The 15,226-nt window shown below is 36.6% G+C and overlaps 2 protein-coding genes across 2 annotated transcripts in view; both read left to right on the top strand.

The window, feature by feature from the left end:
- The window catches only part of LOC107099242 (junctional adhesion molecule A-like), a 16,194-nt gene extending 6,998 nt beyond the window's left edge, over window positions 1-9,196 (top strand). The window contains exons 4-11 of the mRNA XM_015397296.1: window positions 1,158-1,274; window positions 1,564-1,710; window positions 3,691-3,893; window positions 3,982-4,084; window positions 6,347-6,454; window positions 6,662-6,674; window positions 8,192-8,255; window positions 8,345-9,196. Coding sequence (XP_015252782.1) covers window positions 1,158-1,274; window positions 1,564-1,710; window positions 3,691-3,893; window positions 3,982-4,084; window positions 6,347-6,454; window positions 6,662-6,674; window positions 8,192-8,255; window positions 8,345-8,380 — 791 coding nt within the window. The 3' untranslated portion in view covers window positions 8,381-9,196. The remainder of the gene's footprint in view (window positions 1-1,157; window positions 1,275-1,563; window positions 1,711-3,690; window positions 3,894-3,981; window positions 4,085-6,346; window positions 6,455-6,661; window positions 6,675-8,191; window positions 8,256-8,344) is intronic.
- A 2,425-nt stretch (window positions 9,197-11,621) lies between these two features.
- Window positions 11,622-15,226, top strand: part of ubash3b (ubiquitin associated and SH3 domain containing B) — a 37,873-nt gene continuing 34,268 nt past the window's right edge. The window contains exon 1 of the mRNA XM_015397295.1: window positions 11,622-12,285. Coding sequence (XP_015252781.1) covers window positions 12,158-12,285 — 128 coding nt within the window. The 5' untranslated portion in view covers window positions 11,622-12,157. The remainder of the gene's footprint in view (window positions 12,286-15,226) is intronic.

The raw sequence follows: 15,226 nt of genomic DNA, 5'->3' as shown, positions 1-15,226 counted from the left end.
AAAATAGCAGCAACATCAAAGATGTGCAAAATGACAGCAGCATGTTATTTAACTGACTAAGGTAGAAACTGTGCAAAATCAGCATGAATGTAACAACTTATTGAGGTTGTTGGGAACAGTGGTTTTTATAGAGTCTTACAGCTGCTGGGAGGAAGGATCTGTGATAACGCACCCTGGTTACTTAGGGTGCAGCAGTCAGTCACTGAAGAAGTTTTCCAGTTCTGCAACAGCTTCATGCATGGGATGGGAGACATTATCCAACAGAGATGTTAATTTAGTTAGGACCCTTCTATTTCCCACCTCCTGCACAGAGTCCAGAAGGCATCCAATCACATTACCACACTTAAATAAATTCTTTCTTAAGGGATGGAATCAGTTAATTGGTGGATCAAATTTTGATCTAATACACCATTCATTGACAATCATAGGTAATTTTTATTCTTTCTTTGTTCTTTTACATTTCTACTTCAAATGCTGGGATGTCTTTACACTCTGATTCCAGTCGCTGAATTTGTATATCTACCGATACTGATCTGATCCCAGAGCTTGTTGTTGTTTAGGGTTTTATTTTAAGAGGCTGTAATGAACATCTCTTTACAGGAAAGTTCGATAAATATGAATGTAAACCTGTGTCTCTCCTGAAAGTCAAATCAAGGTAATAAAAGCAAAAAAAAATCTCATCCTGATGAGGAAAAAATTTAAATTCTATTTATTAAATCAGATGGATAACCATAAAAGGAGAATTTTACTGTTGTTAAGATAAAGCCGAGCTTTATCTTTACCACTTCTGATATAAGTCCTTTATATAATTCCAGATGTTTGAAATGCTTAAACCACACTGTGGTTGTGTAGCAGGAACTTTTAGGTGAAGTTATTAAAGCTCAGACATGGTTTATTAGTGGGAAATGTCCATGCATTCAATTCAGTTTGTTTATATAGCTCCAATTCACAACACGTCATCTCAAGACCCTTTGCAGAGAGTTTTCTTTCTGTACCCTCTGGGAGTTGTTTTCAAATGTAGCTTTTTTTCGCTGTCTAGATGGGAGCTCCAATCCTGAACCAAGCCCTGGTTAAAACCAACTACTAATCTTTTCTTTTGAAACTTTTTGTCTTTTTTTCCCCAGTTTTATGTGGTTTGAATTCTCTCTTTATTTCAGGTGCGGACCTGACGTGTTCGTATTCAGCAGACTTTGGTTCAAACCCCAGGGTAGAGTGGAAATTCAGAGACAAACAAGGGTCAACAAAGTATGTTGTTTTTGATGGCAAACCAACAAGTAAGTGGAAATACTTCTGTTTCTGGGATTAAGAGGAAGTCTACCATGATCTATAAATCACATTTTAAAATATCTATCAGATAGATTTTTGATTGAAACATCTAAATTAACACTAACTGAATAACTGCTACAACAAATGTCTGAAATTGACTGAAACAAAAGGAAAATGACCCTTAATTGATAAGACACAGAACTTACAGAGCATCTTCTATCCATCCAGGCCAATTAAGTCGTCTGATGACTCTGATTCTTCTAAAGGCTGTCCTGTAATTGTTCATCTCCTTCACAGGCACATACGAGGGTCGTGTGACCATGTACGGTGGCAGTAACTTGAGATTCGCCAAAGTGACTCGTCACGATAGTGGTGAATATATCTGCGAGGTGTCCAGCCAACAGAGCCAGTTTGCACAGATCACCGTTACTCTGATCGCTCTGGGTAAGCACCACTGAAACATCTGCATTTCTGGTCAAACACACAAAAATAGTGTCACAAAATAATCTTTTTGCTCTTATGTGGTTTCTGTAGCAGTGTTTATTTCTTTCTATTCTAGCTTAAGAGAACGAAAAAATTTAATAAAATCACTTTTCACATTTATATTTCCACAACTAACGTCTACATTGGATTAGATTGGCTCATTGGTCTGTGGTTAAAAAGGCGTGATCACACCCTGGACACCTGCTGCACATGGTGTACTAACATTCAGAATCAGAAATACTTTAATAATCCCAGAGGGAAATTACTTTTGTTACACGCTCCAGTTACAGTTTTATATATATATAAATACACATCCAACTACACAAGATAATAAAGATAAAAATAAAAATAGTCATGGCACCAACACGAGAGATGTCTTTTAAAACAAAGGAGAGGATTACTAAACTTCTTAAAGAAGGCAAATCATGCCGGGGCACGTTTTGTCATCTGGGTCTTAGCAACCACAAAACAGGATTCAGTTGGAAGCAGTCGGCATTGGCTCAGTATTTTTCGAAATGTTTCAGCACCTAGTCAGCAGTATTGAGGGCAATCTCTGGTGGGAGGGCTAACGTTTCTAAGCATCTGGAGACCCATCCTCCAAATAAACAATTTCCTGGTCAGATGTAAATCATCACGCAATGTTGGTCAGTCAGCTGTGTGACCAATAAGGACATCAGAACATCCTGACAGAATAGTTTAAGCAATATATCTAAAGCAAAATGCAAAAAAAAAAAAACTAATCGTATGAAAATGGAGGTGCCATTTATGATTGAAGTGTCAGAGCCTACTTGAAGAAAACTGGATTGACATCCAAAGATCTAAATCAACACCCAAGCAGAAGAAAACAGGTTTACAGTGGGCTAAGGAAGAGCACCATTTGACTGGGGATGACTGTGTTAAAGTCATATTTAGAGTTGAATTAGGAATCTGTACTGGGAAAAGGGATGATGATGCAACTTTGGTTTGGTGTAAAATCTGCACATTTCCAGACTTGAAGATGGCTACCTTTACACCTTCATACTTGCCGCTAATGATTTAAAGAAAAAGTCAGGCTAATGTGGTTGAATACCAGCAGTTTTTAATCTCTTATTTGTTAAATGATAAAGTGTTTGGTCTCTACTAACCCCATTTAGCCATCTAATTTATTTTGATAGTTAACATGCCAAAGCTTTGCTATCAGCCCAGGTGGAGTAAAAGTATGTTAAAATGAATTCACATTTCTGGGGTCAATGACGCTGAGGTATCAGGGTAAAATTCATAGTTGTGTTTAAGCTGTAGTAAAACCTTCAAAGAACACAATGTTTTCACAACCAGCTGACATGGATGGAAATATTTACTGACTATTAAAAAAAAAACAATGAGATTAGTTTCTGAAATATAAATAAAATGCCCTACCTATATTCTTTATTTATTCCTGTCCATGGTTAATATTTGAATTAACCATTTAGACTCTTTAAGTATGGAGAGAATTTGATTGTTATTGCAAGCAAAGAATACATTTTGTATATCAAAATATGAAAGGAATGCAATAAATAAATTAAACTTGGAGAAAGTTTTTAATCCAAAAAAGGGTTTGAGAATAATTTTGCTGTTTTGTCACTTTTATTTTTCCCTTTAATTCTGTCAAATTTGTACATTATAATTTTTTTTTTATTTTTCAGTTTGAGCTTTATGAAGTGAATTCTTTTCAAATGAGATTTCCTTATCACATTCTGTTCAATTTAAGCACAAAACAAACATTAGCTCTTAACACGCACATTGACCAATATGTCCATGCAGCTCAATAAAAGTGCATCTTTGCTCCTCACTACAGTGCACCAGGAAGTAAAAATAAAATTTGATCTGCAAAAGGAAAACTCTTAACACCTAATTTCTGGACTTGACTCTCTTCTAATTAAAAAAGTTAAGAGCTGAAATAAGGAACTGTAAATCTTATTCCAGTGCCACCATCTGTACCAAAGTGTGGAATCCCCTCATCGGTGACCACAGACAACACCGCCACCCTTTCCTGCTTCGACCCTGACAGTTCCCCTGAGCCAGAGTACCGTTGGTACAAAGACAACACCCTTCTACCTGCTGACCCCAGCAAAAATGTTAACTTCAAAAACGCCACCTATAAGCTGGACCCTAAAACTGGAAAGCTGGTCTGCTATTACTTCAAACTATATATGCCTTTTTGTTTTCTTTTTTTTGTAACTCATCTTTGTGATAAAATTACATTTTTGGATGCAGGTGTTTCCTTCGGCAAAGAAGATGGACACTGGGAATTATTACTGTGAGGTCCTGAACGAGGTTGGTCCCGCACAGCGCTGCAAAGGTGGAAGAATGGAAGTCCGTAAGTCTTCCTTCGCTATTTCTTTTAGTTATTCACATTTAGTTATTCTGATTTAATTTTGGCAGTAACAGTGCAGAAGTTATTTGCTTCTTTATTTTAAGAAGTTTAACTCTTTCCTACTGAAATTAAGGGGTTAACAAGTGTTTAATTAGATTAGGGGAAATGCATTATGGGTCAACCTGCTAACAGTCGGCATTTGGCTCCCTTCCCATTTGCAAAAAAAGAACAATCTGTACTATCCAGCTTTTTTCTCTTCAGTTTTTATGGTCGTTACACTGTCACAAGTACACAGCAACATAATTACCTCTCTGCATTTAACCCATCCCCTTGGGGAACAGTGGGCTGCCATTGTGCGGCACCCTCTGCGGACCCAGAGTGGCAGTCTGTGAGAGTGAGGTTCGAACTCAGAACCTCTGGATTCGAAGCCAATAAGTTTCGGCTTATTCTCTGACAGTCACCTAGTTACCATTCAAAGCTGTGCATCCTGTGAAATAGGTTGAATCCTCGAATAAAAAACGAAAATGTATGACTTCGCCTTCGATATTTTCCCTCCCTAAAAATAGTAAGCATACTAAACTATAATGTGTCAAAGGTTAATAATATATTTTCTGAGAACATAAATGCATTTGTTTTATCACTCGTCTGTGCCTTATCTGTGCTGGAAATGGGATCTTACGCTACTTCCAGGAGCTAACTTATTCTGCTTTTTCTGTTTGTTTTTTTTAGTTTCATTTTTTTTCCTTTGGTGTTAACCTTATGGTACATAGTGCGTAACCTAAAGAAAGAAACAACAAAAATGCAGATGAACATGGTTTAATCATATTTTGCCGGACTACTCTGAAAATGATAATGATGACGGACAAGCAGTTTAAGGTTTTAGCAAGTTTTAGCATTCTTTGGAGATTTAGGGATAGAAATAACTACCTTTAGTATCATAATTGTATTATTTATGGCGACCTGGATGAATATCTTTTTGCACATGCACAAATGAGTTGATGGTACGGATCGTGCTTCCGCTTCGGATAGTGGCAGGTCTAACGCCTCTGTTCCCACATGGCTGGTACCTGGAGACGCCATCATGCTGGGTTAGCGTTGATGATGTCACCAATGTGACAGAAATCAGAAAAGTAAACAATGGAGAGCAACATGTAAGGGAACCAGGGCATAGTAAGTGAGCTTTAATGTTTCGTCCCTCTGAATCCGTCTCACCACAGCTGCACCATGTTTGTCGAATGCAAGCAGAAATCTTTTGGCTTGTTAGATCAGATGCGAGAGGCGTGGTGTTGTCATACCTTACCTACATTGCATTGCGCTCAATGTTATTGCGTAAATTTGTGGGTCGACCAGGCTCTGATGTTCCCACCGTATGCCGATTGGAGCTGATCCATTTGAAGGAGAATTTAACCTGGGCTGCTTGCTGGAACGTTTGACGTGGGTCAGTGAGCCATTCCCGTTTCCACTATAAGTGGATTGTTCTGGGTTAAACAGGTTTTGCGGCCAGTGGGAAAGGGGTATATGGGGCGCCAGCTGTCGTTCAGGCCTGCAATTGTGTTTGCTTGCTAGTTGCCAGGTACGCTGATGCTAACATTTGGTTAGCACTAGCTAACCAAAGGTTAGCTAGTGCTGTAGCCTGTGGTCACCATCTTTGGTGACCACAGGCTACGATTACTATTGGTGCAGAATCATCATCAATTTTGGCATCATAACCAAAGGAAGGTTACGGTTAATAAAAGGTTTGACCTATAAATGTACCAAGAAGGCCACCGTATAAAAAACCTTTTACATGAGAATGTTGACAAGAATATTGTATGATCCTTGCTTTGTAACGGAGCACATTTTATGGCAAACCACCATGTTGTCCAAAAGCAGCTCAACATTTGTCTGATCATCATGTCGGTGCTTGTTGTTCTAATGTTCTTTCTATGACTGGCAGAACCGCTCTAACATAGGAGTTTTTAGAGATACTCATTTGAATTTGCTTTTCTCAATAAACCAGCAACGTTGACATTTACATTTCCAGAAGGCATTATTTATACATTTTTCGGACCCAAACTTATGCAGCCATTATTTTTATACTATGCTCTTTTCAATTAAATTTATGCTTTTTTCTGCACCACTCTAGATGTTCTGTGGAAGCATAATTTTTGAAAAATGAAGTGTTTTGATGGAAAAAAAATTATACCTATGACCTTTAAGCAAACTGTATCCATCCAATCATTCCTTCTCTAAATGTTTCTTTATAATTGGGATGTTTTCTTCAAGGTGACATGAACACTGGAGGGATTGTTGCCGGGGTAATCATTGGCCTGCTGCTCTTGGGTGTTCTAATTGGGGGTGTTTGGTACGCCAACAAGAAAGGATATCTGCCCAGTAAGTTTGCTGTGCTTCATATTCATATGCTTTTATTGTATAAAGTTATTCATAAGGATCTGTATAGTGAGGCACATATGTTTAACAGCTGTTAGTTTGGTTTCCATCTCGCACATTCTGTCAAAGATGGATTAACCTTTTTTGTGATGTCAGATTTAGGCTGGGACATATTAATTAACTTTATTCCTCTCTCTCCCTCCATAACAGAGACAAGCCAAAGGTAAGAGAATTTTTGGTTTTGAAAAAATGCATAGTTTAGTTAATCAGTTCAGTGTTTTAAAGCGATTTGATTTAATTAAGGAACCAAAAAGATTCAGAACATTTAGGTCACTTCAGCTTCTGGTTGAACTTCTGCAGCATTTTTTTCCTATAAATTAATCTACATTCTTTTACCGTTACTAAAGAAAAAAAAATCTTTTACAGATTTTGTATGGCAACAGGAATTGAATATATATGGTTAATGAGCACGTTTGTTTTATAGAGATCTAAGTTTTTTCACATTCCATCAAACTAGGATTTTATTTAAAATTTAAAAGGTGTTGATCTTTTGTACTCAATCACAGGATACACTTATATTTATAAATAGTCTTAACCTGTGGTTGTTCAATCTGGATTTTATATCCACCCCTTCTGTGAAGGTTGTTTTTGTAGAGACAGTCGGTGAACAGGATCATGTAGGGCAGTAGTCTGAAGCTGCAAGCCTCAAGGGTCAGTGTCCTGCAGCTTTTAGGCTACATATCACTCAAATCCAATAGTTTTGTCCATATTCGACTCCCCTTCCCATGAAGGCCAGGTCACACCACTTGTCTCTGGCTTATAAAGGCTCACACTACACGTCGGGGTTACCTGATGTCCCGATGGTTGCAGCCAACGCGCTGATGAGGAACACATTTAAACTATTTCTCCCATTCAACTGGGTCAAATCATGAAATTTTCAAATTTTTCTTCAATGTAAAGAAAACAGAGCTGCAGTCTTTGTCACAGCTAATCATAAAAAAAAAAAATTAAACATAAATATATGGAAACTACTAATTGCAGCTCATGGATTTTCCTCTGTCATTACAACCACCATTTAGTATCACTTGCTTTATTCATTTCCATTAAAATAATATTATTAACTAAAATCCTATCAACTACATAGCAAATTAATTCACATAACTGCTAAAACATTGTTTTTAAAACCACCAATCTAATTTGAAATCAGACCGGGCCACATTGGACTAGAAAGAATTGATTCTAAATCTTCAGAATGGGATTGATACTGAAAGTTGAATTGATACCCAGCCTCACTTCTAGGAACCGTCGCATGTGTTAATAACTGAGCCATTTAGACAGAAGTGTGATGGAGGTTACATTTAATTCTATTCATTAGCAGCCACAGGAAAAAACACTTTTGACAATAAAATTTGGAAATGAGCATAAAGACCTGCTGTGTCAACGCAGCAGAACAATCAGCAAAGCACATGTAAAGCTGTAGACTTTCCTGTTTTTCCTTTATACTTCACTTATTATTAATCCTAATAAAACACCTTTGTTGTTTTAAACTTTAAAAAACCCAAAGAATTTAGAGCGTTTGAATAATTTTGCATGTTGTCATAAAGCAACTTTTTTGCTCATTTGGTGTGGAGGAGATGCTGATTGCTACAATTTTATCCCGTTCCACAAAGTTTCAGGTTCTGATAGATTTGTCAGAGCAATTGCTTTAATATGTTTTTTTGCTGCCCCTCCCCCCTGCAGAAAAGAGCAGCACAGTGCGGTCTACCAACCTCAATCGACGTACGCTGATGGTTTGGAAGATGACGTAAGAATTATGCAGCTTTTCTTTGCTCATTAAATATTTTCTTTAAGATCAAAGTGATTATTCTGAGTGAGTTTTGCTTTGTCTTTCAGGGGGATTTCAAACAGAAGTCGTCATTTGTGGTGTAGTGGGCAAACTTAAATTCACTTAAATTTTCTTCCTGAAGAACTTTTTTTTTTTTCCTGAAGATTTTCTATGCAGGTTTTATGACCCAGTGTGATGCACCTCATTTATTGATTTCACTGTCGCATATCTGCGATGTAAGGAGATATTTTGTATATTGATAGTCTAAGTTAAATGTGGCCTTTAGCTTTTTTTTATTTGCCAACTTGTTTCTGCTCATGATTAAAACAAATGTGTGTGTTTTTTATTTTCTCTTGCCTTAATAACATCTTCCCTCCATTCATTGATATTTGTATGTAAGAACATTGCTAGTCCTCAGTAAAGAACAAAACCCTTTGGTCTACATGAACTCACAAAGCTAAACCAACACATGATCTATGCTTTTTATGTTATATTTACTGAGAATTGCCTTATTGGTGACTAGTGCAGCTCTCTTAGCTTAATGGCTTTACTAAGCCACTGTTTAAGCAGAACATAGTAGTGATGCTTTTAAGGTTTCTTCATGCTTGTAGACTTTTCTGGCACAGTATGTTGTGTTTAGGTTAGTTGGTGCTGTGTTGAAGGTCTGATTTTTAACAACAGTTTATGCATTTTATTTGAAAAGGGTCAGATTTTAAGTTAAGCTAAGTCAGCCGTACAGGTTTCACCTAATTCCGCACTCAGTTTTTGGCTCTGGTAACCTAAAACTTTGTGAATTTTTAATGCTCTGTTTTCAGCGCACATCATGGCCCAGAGTAAACAGTCAACCTGTACTGTATTTTTTTTTGTGATGTCACAGCTGTTGATTAGGTCTGTATTAAATAAAAAGTTGTTAAACTGTTTTCTTTAATTGGTGTAAATTGTTTATTTTAAAATAAGATGAAATTCTTCCTTTAATAAGATAATGTGTTTTTCAGTGATCATTGTTGAAACCCATTACGAAAATTCAAAATGTGAATTATAGATTGACCAATGCAAGCTTTTTTTAAGGCCGAATGCCAATTATTTTGACATCAGCCTAATGCTATGTTCATACCGAACGTGATTTGAGCAACAGAAGCAGCCGGTTTAAATGGAACATCTATGGTTTCGGTGCATCAAAAGGTCCTGCAGCATGTCTCGTGCAGCACATCTTGACGCAGCTGAATCAGCTCTTCAGGAGCTTCTGACCATCAGGGGAGAGTGACGTGCTTCATAAGCAGCAGATGCTGGAGTTGGAAAAATTTAACTTTTGCTGCTCGACGTGCCACATCAACCAATTAGAGAAGCTGATCTGGGAGCTGAGAGATTTTCTAATTTTATTTTTCAAATTTCTCTTTTTAACATAGAGTTTTGTTCATCGCATCCTCTTCAAATGATATTTTACATATCAAATTGTCATTACTTCCAGCTGGCTCTTCATGTGATATTGGCCAATAGTGAGATATGGAGATGGTTGCATATCTGACTCAATAACCATCTTAATTAACTACATTAATTAATTTCAGACAAATTCTCACATGCTTGTATTATATTAAACTGCACTTATAATAGCCACTACTGCATTAAATGAAGTTAAAATAATTTTAAATAAACAGCAAAGTTCCTCTGAAAACCTGTTTTTGATTTAAAACATTTCTCTAGATTCCACTTTTTTTCTTTCAAATTTCAATTTACAAAATGTTTTTTTTTTTCTTTACAAAACATGTTCTTCCAACAATAATGGAACAAAATTCACTCCATAAATGGTCCCTAATAGTTCATTAAGCGGTAGCATGCCCATTGGCAGCAGGTTAGAAATAAAGATTGAAGTCTTTAATGCTTGAACTGGTTCTTTCATCCTTCAGTGGGAATGTTCTGTTGTTTAAGCAGCCAAGTTCTAAATGCAAAAAATGAATGTGATATTTTGAATGTTTGTCAAATGGGTATTAAAACTTTACATATTACTGGATTTTCCCTTAGAGTTTTTTTTTATCGATGTAATTTAAGAAACTGACTCGGGACTGTTATCATGATGCTCCTGATTTTAACAGCTGCTTTTATACAGTTGATCAGGAATTTTAATCTCTCATTTGGAGCAGTGTGCGGGGTCAGGTATTTCAGGTCCTATTTGTTAGTCAAGGTTTTTAGTTTTGTGCCCTCTGCTGCTACTCTTGAGTGTGGGGTCCCACATGGGTCAGTTTTAGGCCCCTTGCTCTTCTCATTCATTGTATTTTTTTTTTAAACATGGGGAGTTTCCACTGGTTTGCTGAGGACTCCCAGGTTTACAGAAAACAAAAACAGAAAAGTTGTCTAAACCTGAAAACACAGAAACTCTGACTTTTCTGGTATACAAAAAGAGTTTATTCAACCTCTGTTTCAGTGACCATGGTAACATTCTCCCCTGAGCTAAACTGGTCATTAGCAGGTCTTCTTCAGGAAGAACCGATTATCCTCTGTCTCCGCTCTCCCTACAGCCAATCACGTTGTGTTATTTCCTGATTTAGTCAGATTTTTGTCACATTAGGTTTTAAAAACAAACATTTCATGTCCATTTGCTGAGGATCTTATTAAATAATGATCTGCTGTTGTTCACATACAATAAAATTTATAGGGAGAGGATTCTGTAACTCAGTTGACAGGGCATTAGATTACTTGTTTTGGGTTTGTTTAATATGAGAAAGATGCATATAATTTTATTTTTAGTTAGGTATATTAAGAGTACATGAAGAACAGCTGCAATTATTTTCAGATTACACATAAATAGATTCATTGATTCTGCAGGGGATAAGGAATAACTTTAGGGTTAGGATAACCAATTACTTACTACACTAAACAATTCAGAATTGGGGTGAAAATATGCACATTTTGCAAAGCTGACATTGAGTTAATTAGGCATCTTTTTTAAAATTCATTTGAGAAATCAGTTAACTTTTCAACAGTGTTCCAGCACTGAATAAATTGCAAAGAAATATTTACTGCCGTTATTTAGATTGGACATAAAAAAAATGTAAATACATTAATAGATTTAGGGAAATAATTAGCCTATATTGTCAATATCTGATTCTAAGATATGATTATTTTTTCTTTCTTGAAAACTTCTCATGTTATTTAAGATTTTTACTAGCAATCTTACTTGCTGTACCGTTAAATAAATAAATAAAAAAATCTTTGTTGCTATGACAACTGATAATGGCGGACTATTCTCATACACCGCACTGCGCATGCGGGAAGTAACGACAACCCCTTTGCATGTCGTAGACAGGAAGTGTGAGCAGCTTTTTCCACCATTCAGATAATCATCCCAGCGCTAAATAGATACGTGATAAAAACAACGCCAACTGGTTCATCCCTTTTGGTTTAAAGGCTTTAAAGCGCCTGCCCTGCTTTGCTGCCTCCTTAACGGAAGGGGTCGCTGCTGCCCCTCCGCTCCCTCACCAGGCACCATTCATGAATTAAACAACATTATTAGGGGGAGGGAGGGCATAACTGGTTCAAGTCTGTCGCATCTGATTTTTCGCTCAGCGGACCGGATGCGAGGGGCGAGGCAGCAGCCAGATGTGTTCACCGCTGCAGGAGTGACTTCTCATGGCTGAGCCCCCTGCTGATGGTTTTGGTTTCATGTCGAGCAGCAGGAGGAGGAGGAGGAGGAGGAGGCAGCAACTCGCTCCAGCTCACAACTCAAACATGCTCCTCGCACTTTCTCGATATTTACGTGCTTCCGTCCAGATCGAGTCACTCTGGTTTAAATAGCTCGTAGCTTCCGTCTCTATTTTTTTTTCTTTCTGACTGCTGATAAATGAAAAGGCATCTGCGGAGCTGAGGCGCCGATGGGGCAGTGAGTTATGGCAGCAAAGGAGGAACTGTACGCCAAAGTGACACCGCGGAGGCAACGCCAGAACCGACCCAACACCATCAAAAATGGCTCCACTCTGGACGTGCTGCTGTCCATGGGCTTCCCCAGAACCAGGGCGTGAGTGAACAGCTGCTCTGTCAAAACAAACACGAACAGACACACCGGTTGCGTTTCCGTCCCGTCCATCTCTACATGTTGACATATCTCAGCATCTCTGCTGCTGCTGCTGCTGCTGCTGCTGCTGGTCCTCTTTGCTTCTGGTGGCTCCATATTAGGGCCCTCCATCATAACGGCTTTAATGTGACAGCAAAAAAATACAATACATCTTCAAATTTAGAAAACTGAAAGCTGAAATATTTGGTTTATAATTTGGATGTCGACACATATTTATCTTGTTTATTACACTGGTATATATATATATATATATATATATATATATATATATATATATATATATATATATATGTATATTTGTGTGAATAGAAAAATTATCAAATAAAATAAAGTATTTTAACAGTATAAAACTTTACACCTGGAGAATAAATAACCAATATACAGCTATGGATGTGCAAAATGACAGCAGCATGTTATTTAACTGACTAAGACAGAAACTGCAAAATCAGCATGAATGCAACAACTTATTGAGGTTGTTGGGAAAATGTTTTTTAATTTATTTATTTTTTTCTATCTCTGATATCTTAAATAATGACACAGAAGTGTGGGACGTTACATCTAAATTTAATCTTGATCCAATTTCTGATGATCAAGACAGAGCTAAATCCTGTAAAAAACATGAAAGCTTTCAAATGTAAGGACTTGGTTAAATCTAACACTTCTTAATTTATGTATAATTTAAAGAATCTTCCTATTCACATCCAGGGATTATTTCAAAGTAAAGATATAACATCTAAGGCAGTGACATGTTTAAAACATGGTTAAAACAAATATGAAGCAGCATTGTGTTTCTGTTGGGCTGAACACATGGAGTAAACTCAATTCAGAGGTAAAATACTGTTCAAAATGTATCCAGTTTAAAAACATATTAAAATAAAGAATTATAAATGAAGCTGACTGTATTTTGGGGGTAAAATCAGCTTTTTCTATCCATTGCCTTCCACTCATTGTGTAAAAATCTTTATTTATTGAATTACTTTGTTCAAAATGTCTGAAGAAAACATAAATAGCTTTAAGATTAACTGAGGACGTTAGCAGAGTCTAGTTTTCACATAACCTGACTGTCAGCTTTAACACCAACAGCTGCCCTTTTAAATTTATTGATTTAGAAATTTGAGTAAAATACCACAGTACTACTCATAAATGTAGAATAAAACACTATAACATGAAGTAATTGCTTTAATTTCTGATTTGTTTATGAGTTTACTACATCATGCACATGGAAAGTGCTAAAAGTTCCTGCACTGTAAAGTAATATTTTCTCCACTTTTTTACCAGAGCCAGACATCGACTGCATTATTCTGATCAGAATTAAATTCAGGGGCTCGCTTCATCACCTACCAGGCACCTTTATCACTTCTCTTTTAAACTACCCACGCCTGATCAGCTGTGCGTTGCTTTCATAGCTACCGCTGCAGATATGTAAAGCTGTTAGGGGATATCTGACTAACTGTGTTCATATCTGACCTCATATAAAACTGTGCATGAGGCAAAAGGAGATCTTTACTGGATGTGAAACAAAAATGTAAATCATAACCCCTTGGCTTTAAAAAGCAAAAGAAGGAAACAAAATTGCAATTAAATCAGACCCTCGTTCTTTAGCAGCAGCCTCGTATTAAAGGGACACGAAGAAGTATTTTAGAACAATAATATTTGACATCTTAAACTTTGATTGAACACTTCCTATCTCTCTTCAAATAAAACTTGCGTCGGATTAACTGTTAGGTGTTTGAGAAGAAAATAGTGTTCTTGAAATGTGAATACTTTGGAAACAAGGAGGAAAAGTGATGAAAGTAGTGTTATGAAACCATGACATTTAGCATCATCTTTGGACTTAAACGGGGACATCTCAAATCTGTTAATCTATTAAAGATGTTTAAAATTGTGAAATGTTCTAATTTACAGTTCTTAGTTCTTATTCAGTTCTTTGGGATCTACTTTCTTTTTCAGAATGGGGGTCCTCCAATGGGAGCCCCAGGGGCCCTAATTAGCGGCTTGGCTTGTTTATTCCTCAGGCTGGCTGTGGAATAAACCTGGATGGCTCGTTTTTAGTCGGACAGGCTCAGCACTCATTGTCTCTTTTAGAGACGGTCTGTTCTCATGGTTATTTCCTGCTCCCCAATGCTTCTTTTCATTCATCCATCAAGCAGAGAAGTTGCCAGGAAACGAGAGTTATTGATTCCAGACAGTAGTCTGTAGCTCAGGTAATAATATTTAGACAACATAGTGATGTAAACTAGGGCTGCAGTTAACGATTATTTTGCACATCCATTAATATTTTGATTATTTTTAAAAAAATACATTGATTAATAATCAGATAGCAACAGGTTTCTTAAAGAAGATTTTTACAGAATTTAAACCAAGTGAAACCAACATTTTTCTACTTGTGGATTACTGGATAGAGAATATTGACAGATGAAAAAGTTTTTTTTAATCTTAAATACAAAATATTGATTTTTTTTTCTTTTTTAATATTTTGGTATAGTTACTGCTTTAAGTGGGTCGCTGCTTTAAGTGGGTCGCAGCTAAAAGCATATTTTAGAGTCTCTACACTCCAGTTAACAATTAATCTATTACTAAATTAGTTGACTATTATTTCAATAATCAATTAATCACGATTAATCTGATCAATTGTTTCATCCCAAATATAAAGAAAATATTTTAGAAAATATACTAGTATAAAAAAGTAATGTAAATATTATAGTTATGCAAAATAATATAAAAGTATGCTAATTAATGAATAGTGTTGCACTGATATGGATACCAATATTGAACAGAGCCCCGATCCAACACTAAAATGGTGGTATCGGTATCGGCGAGTACCAACAAATAGAGCACCGATACCATTTTGAGAGCCAAAGTTTATTCAACTATTGTCACCCAT

The sequence above is a fragment of the Cyprinodon variegatus genome, unplaced genomic scaffold, assembly GCF_000732505.1.
Source record: "Cyprinodon variegatus isolate N-32 unplaced genomic scaffold, C_variegatus-1.0 Scaffold850, whole genome shotgun sequence".
Taxonomy (NCBI): Eukaryota; Metazoa; Chordata; class Actinopteri; order Cyprinodontiformes; family Cyprinodontidae; genus Cyprinodon; species Cyprinodon variegatus.
This window is presented reverse-complemented; position numbering and strand designations above follow the sequence as displayed.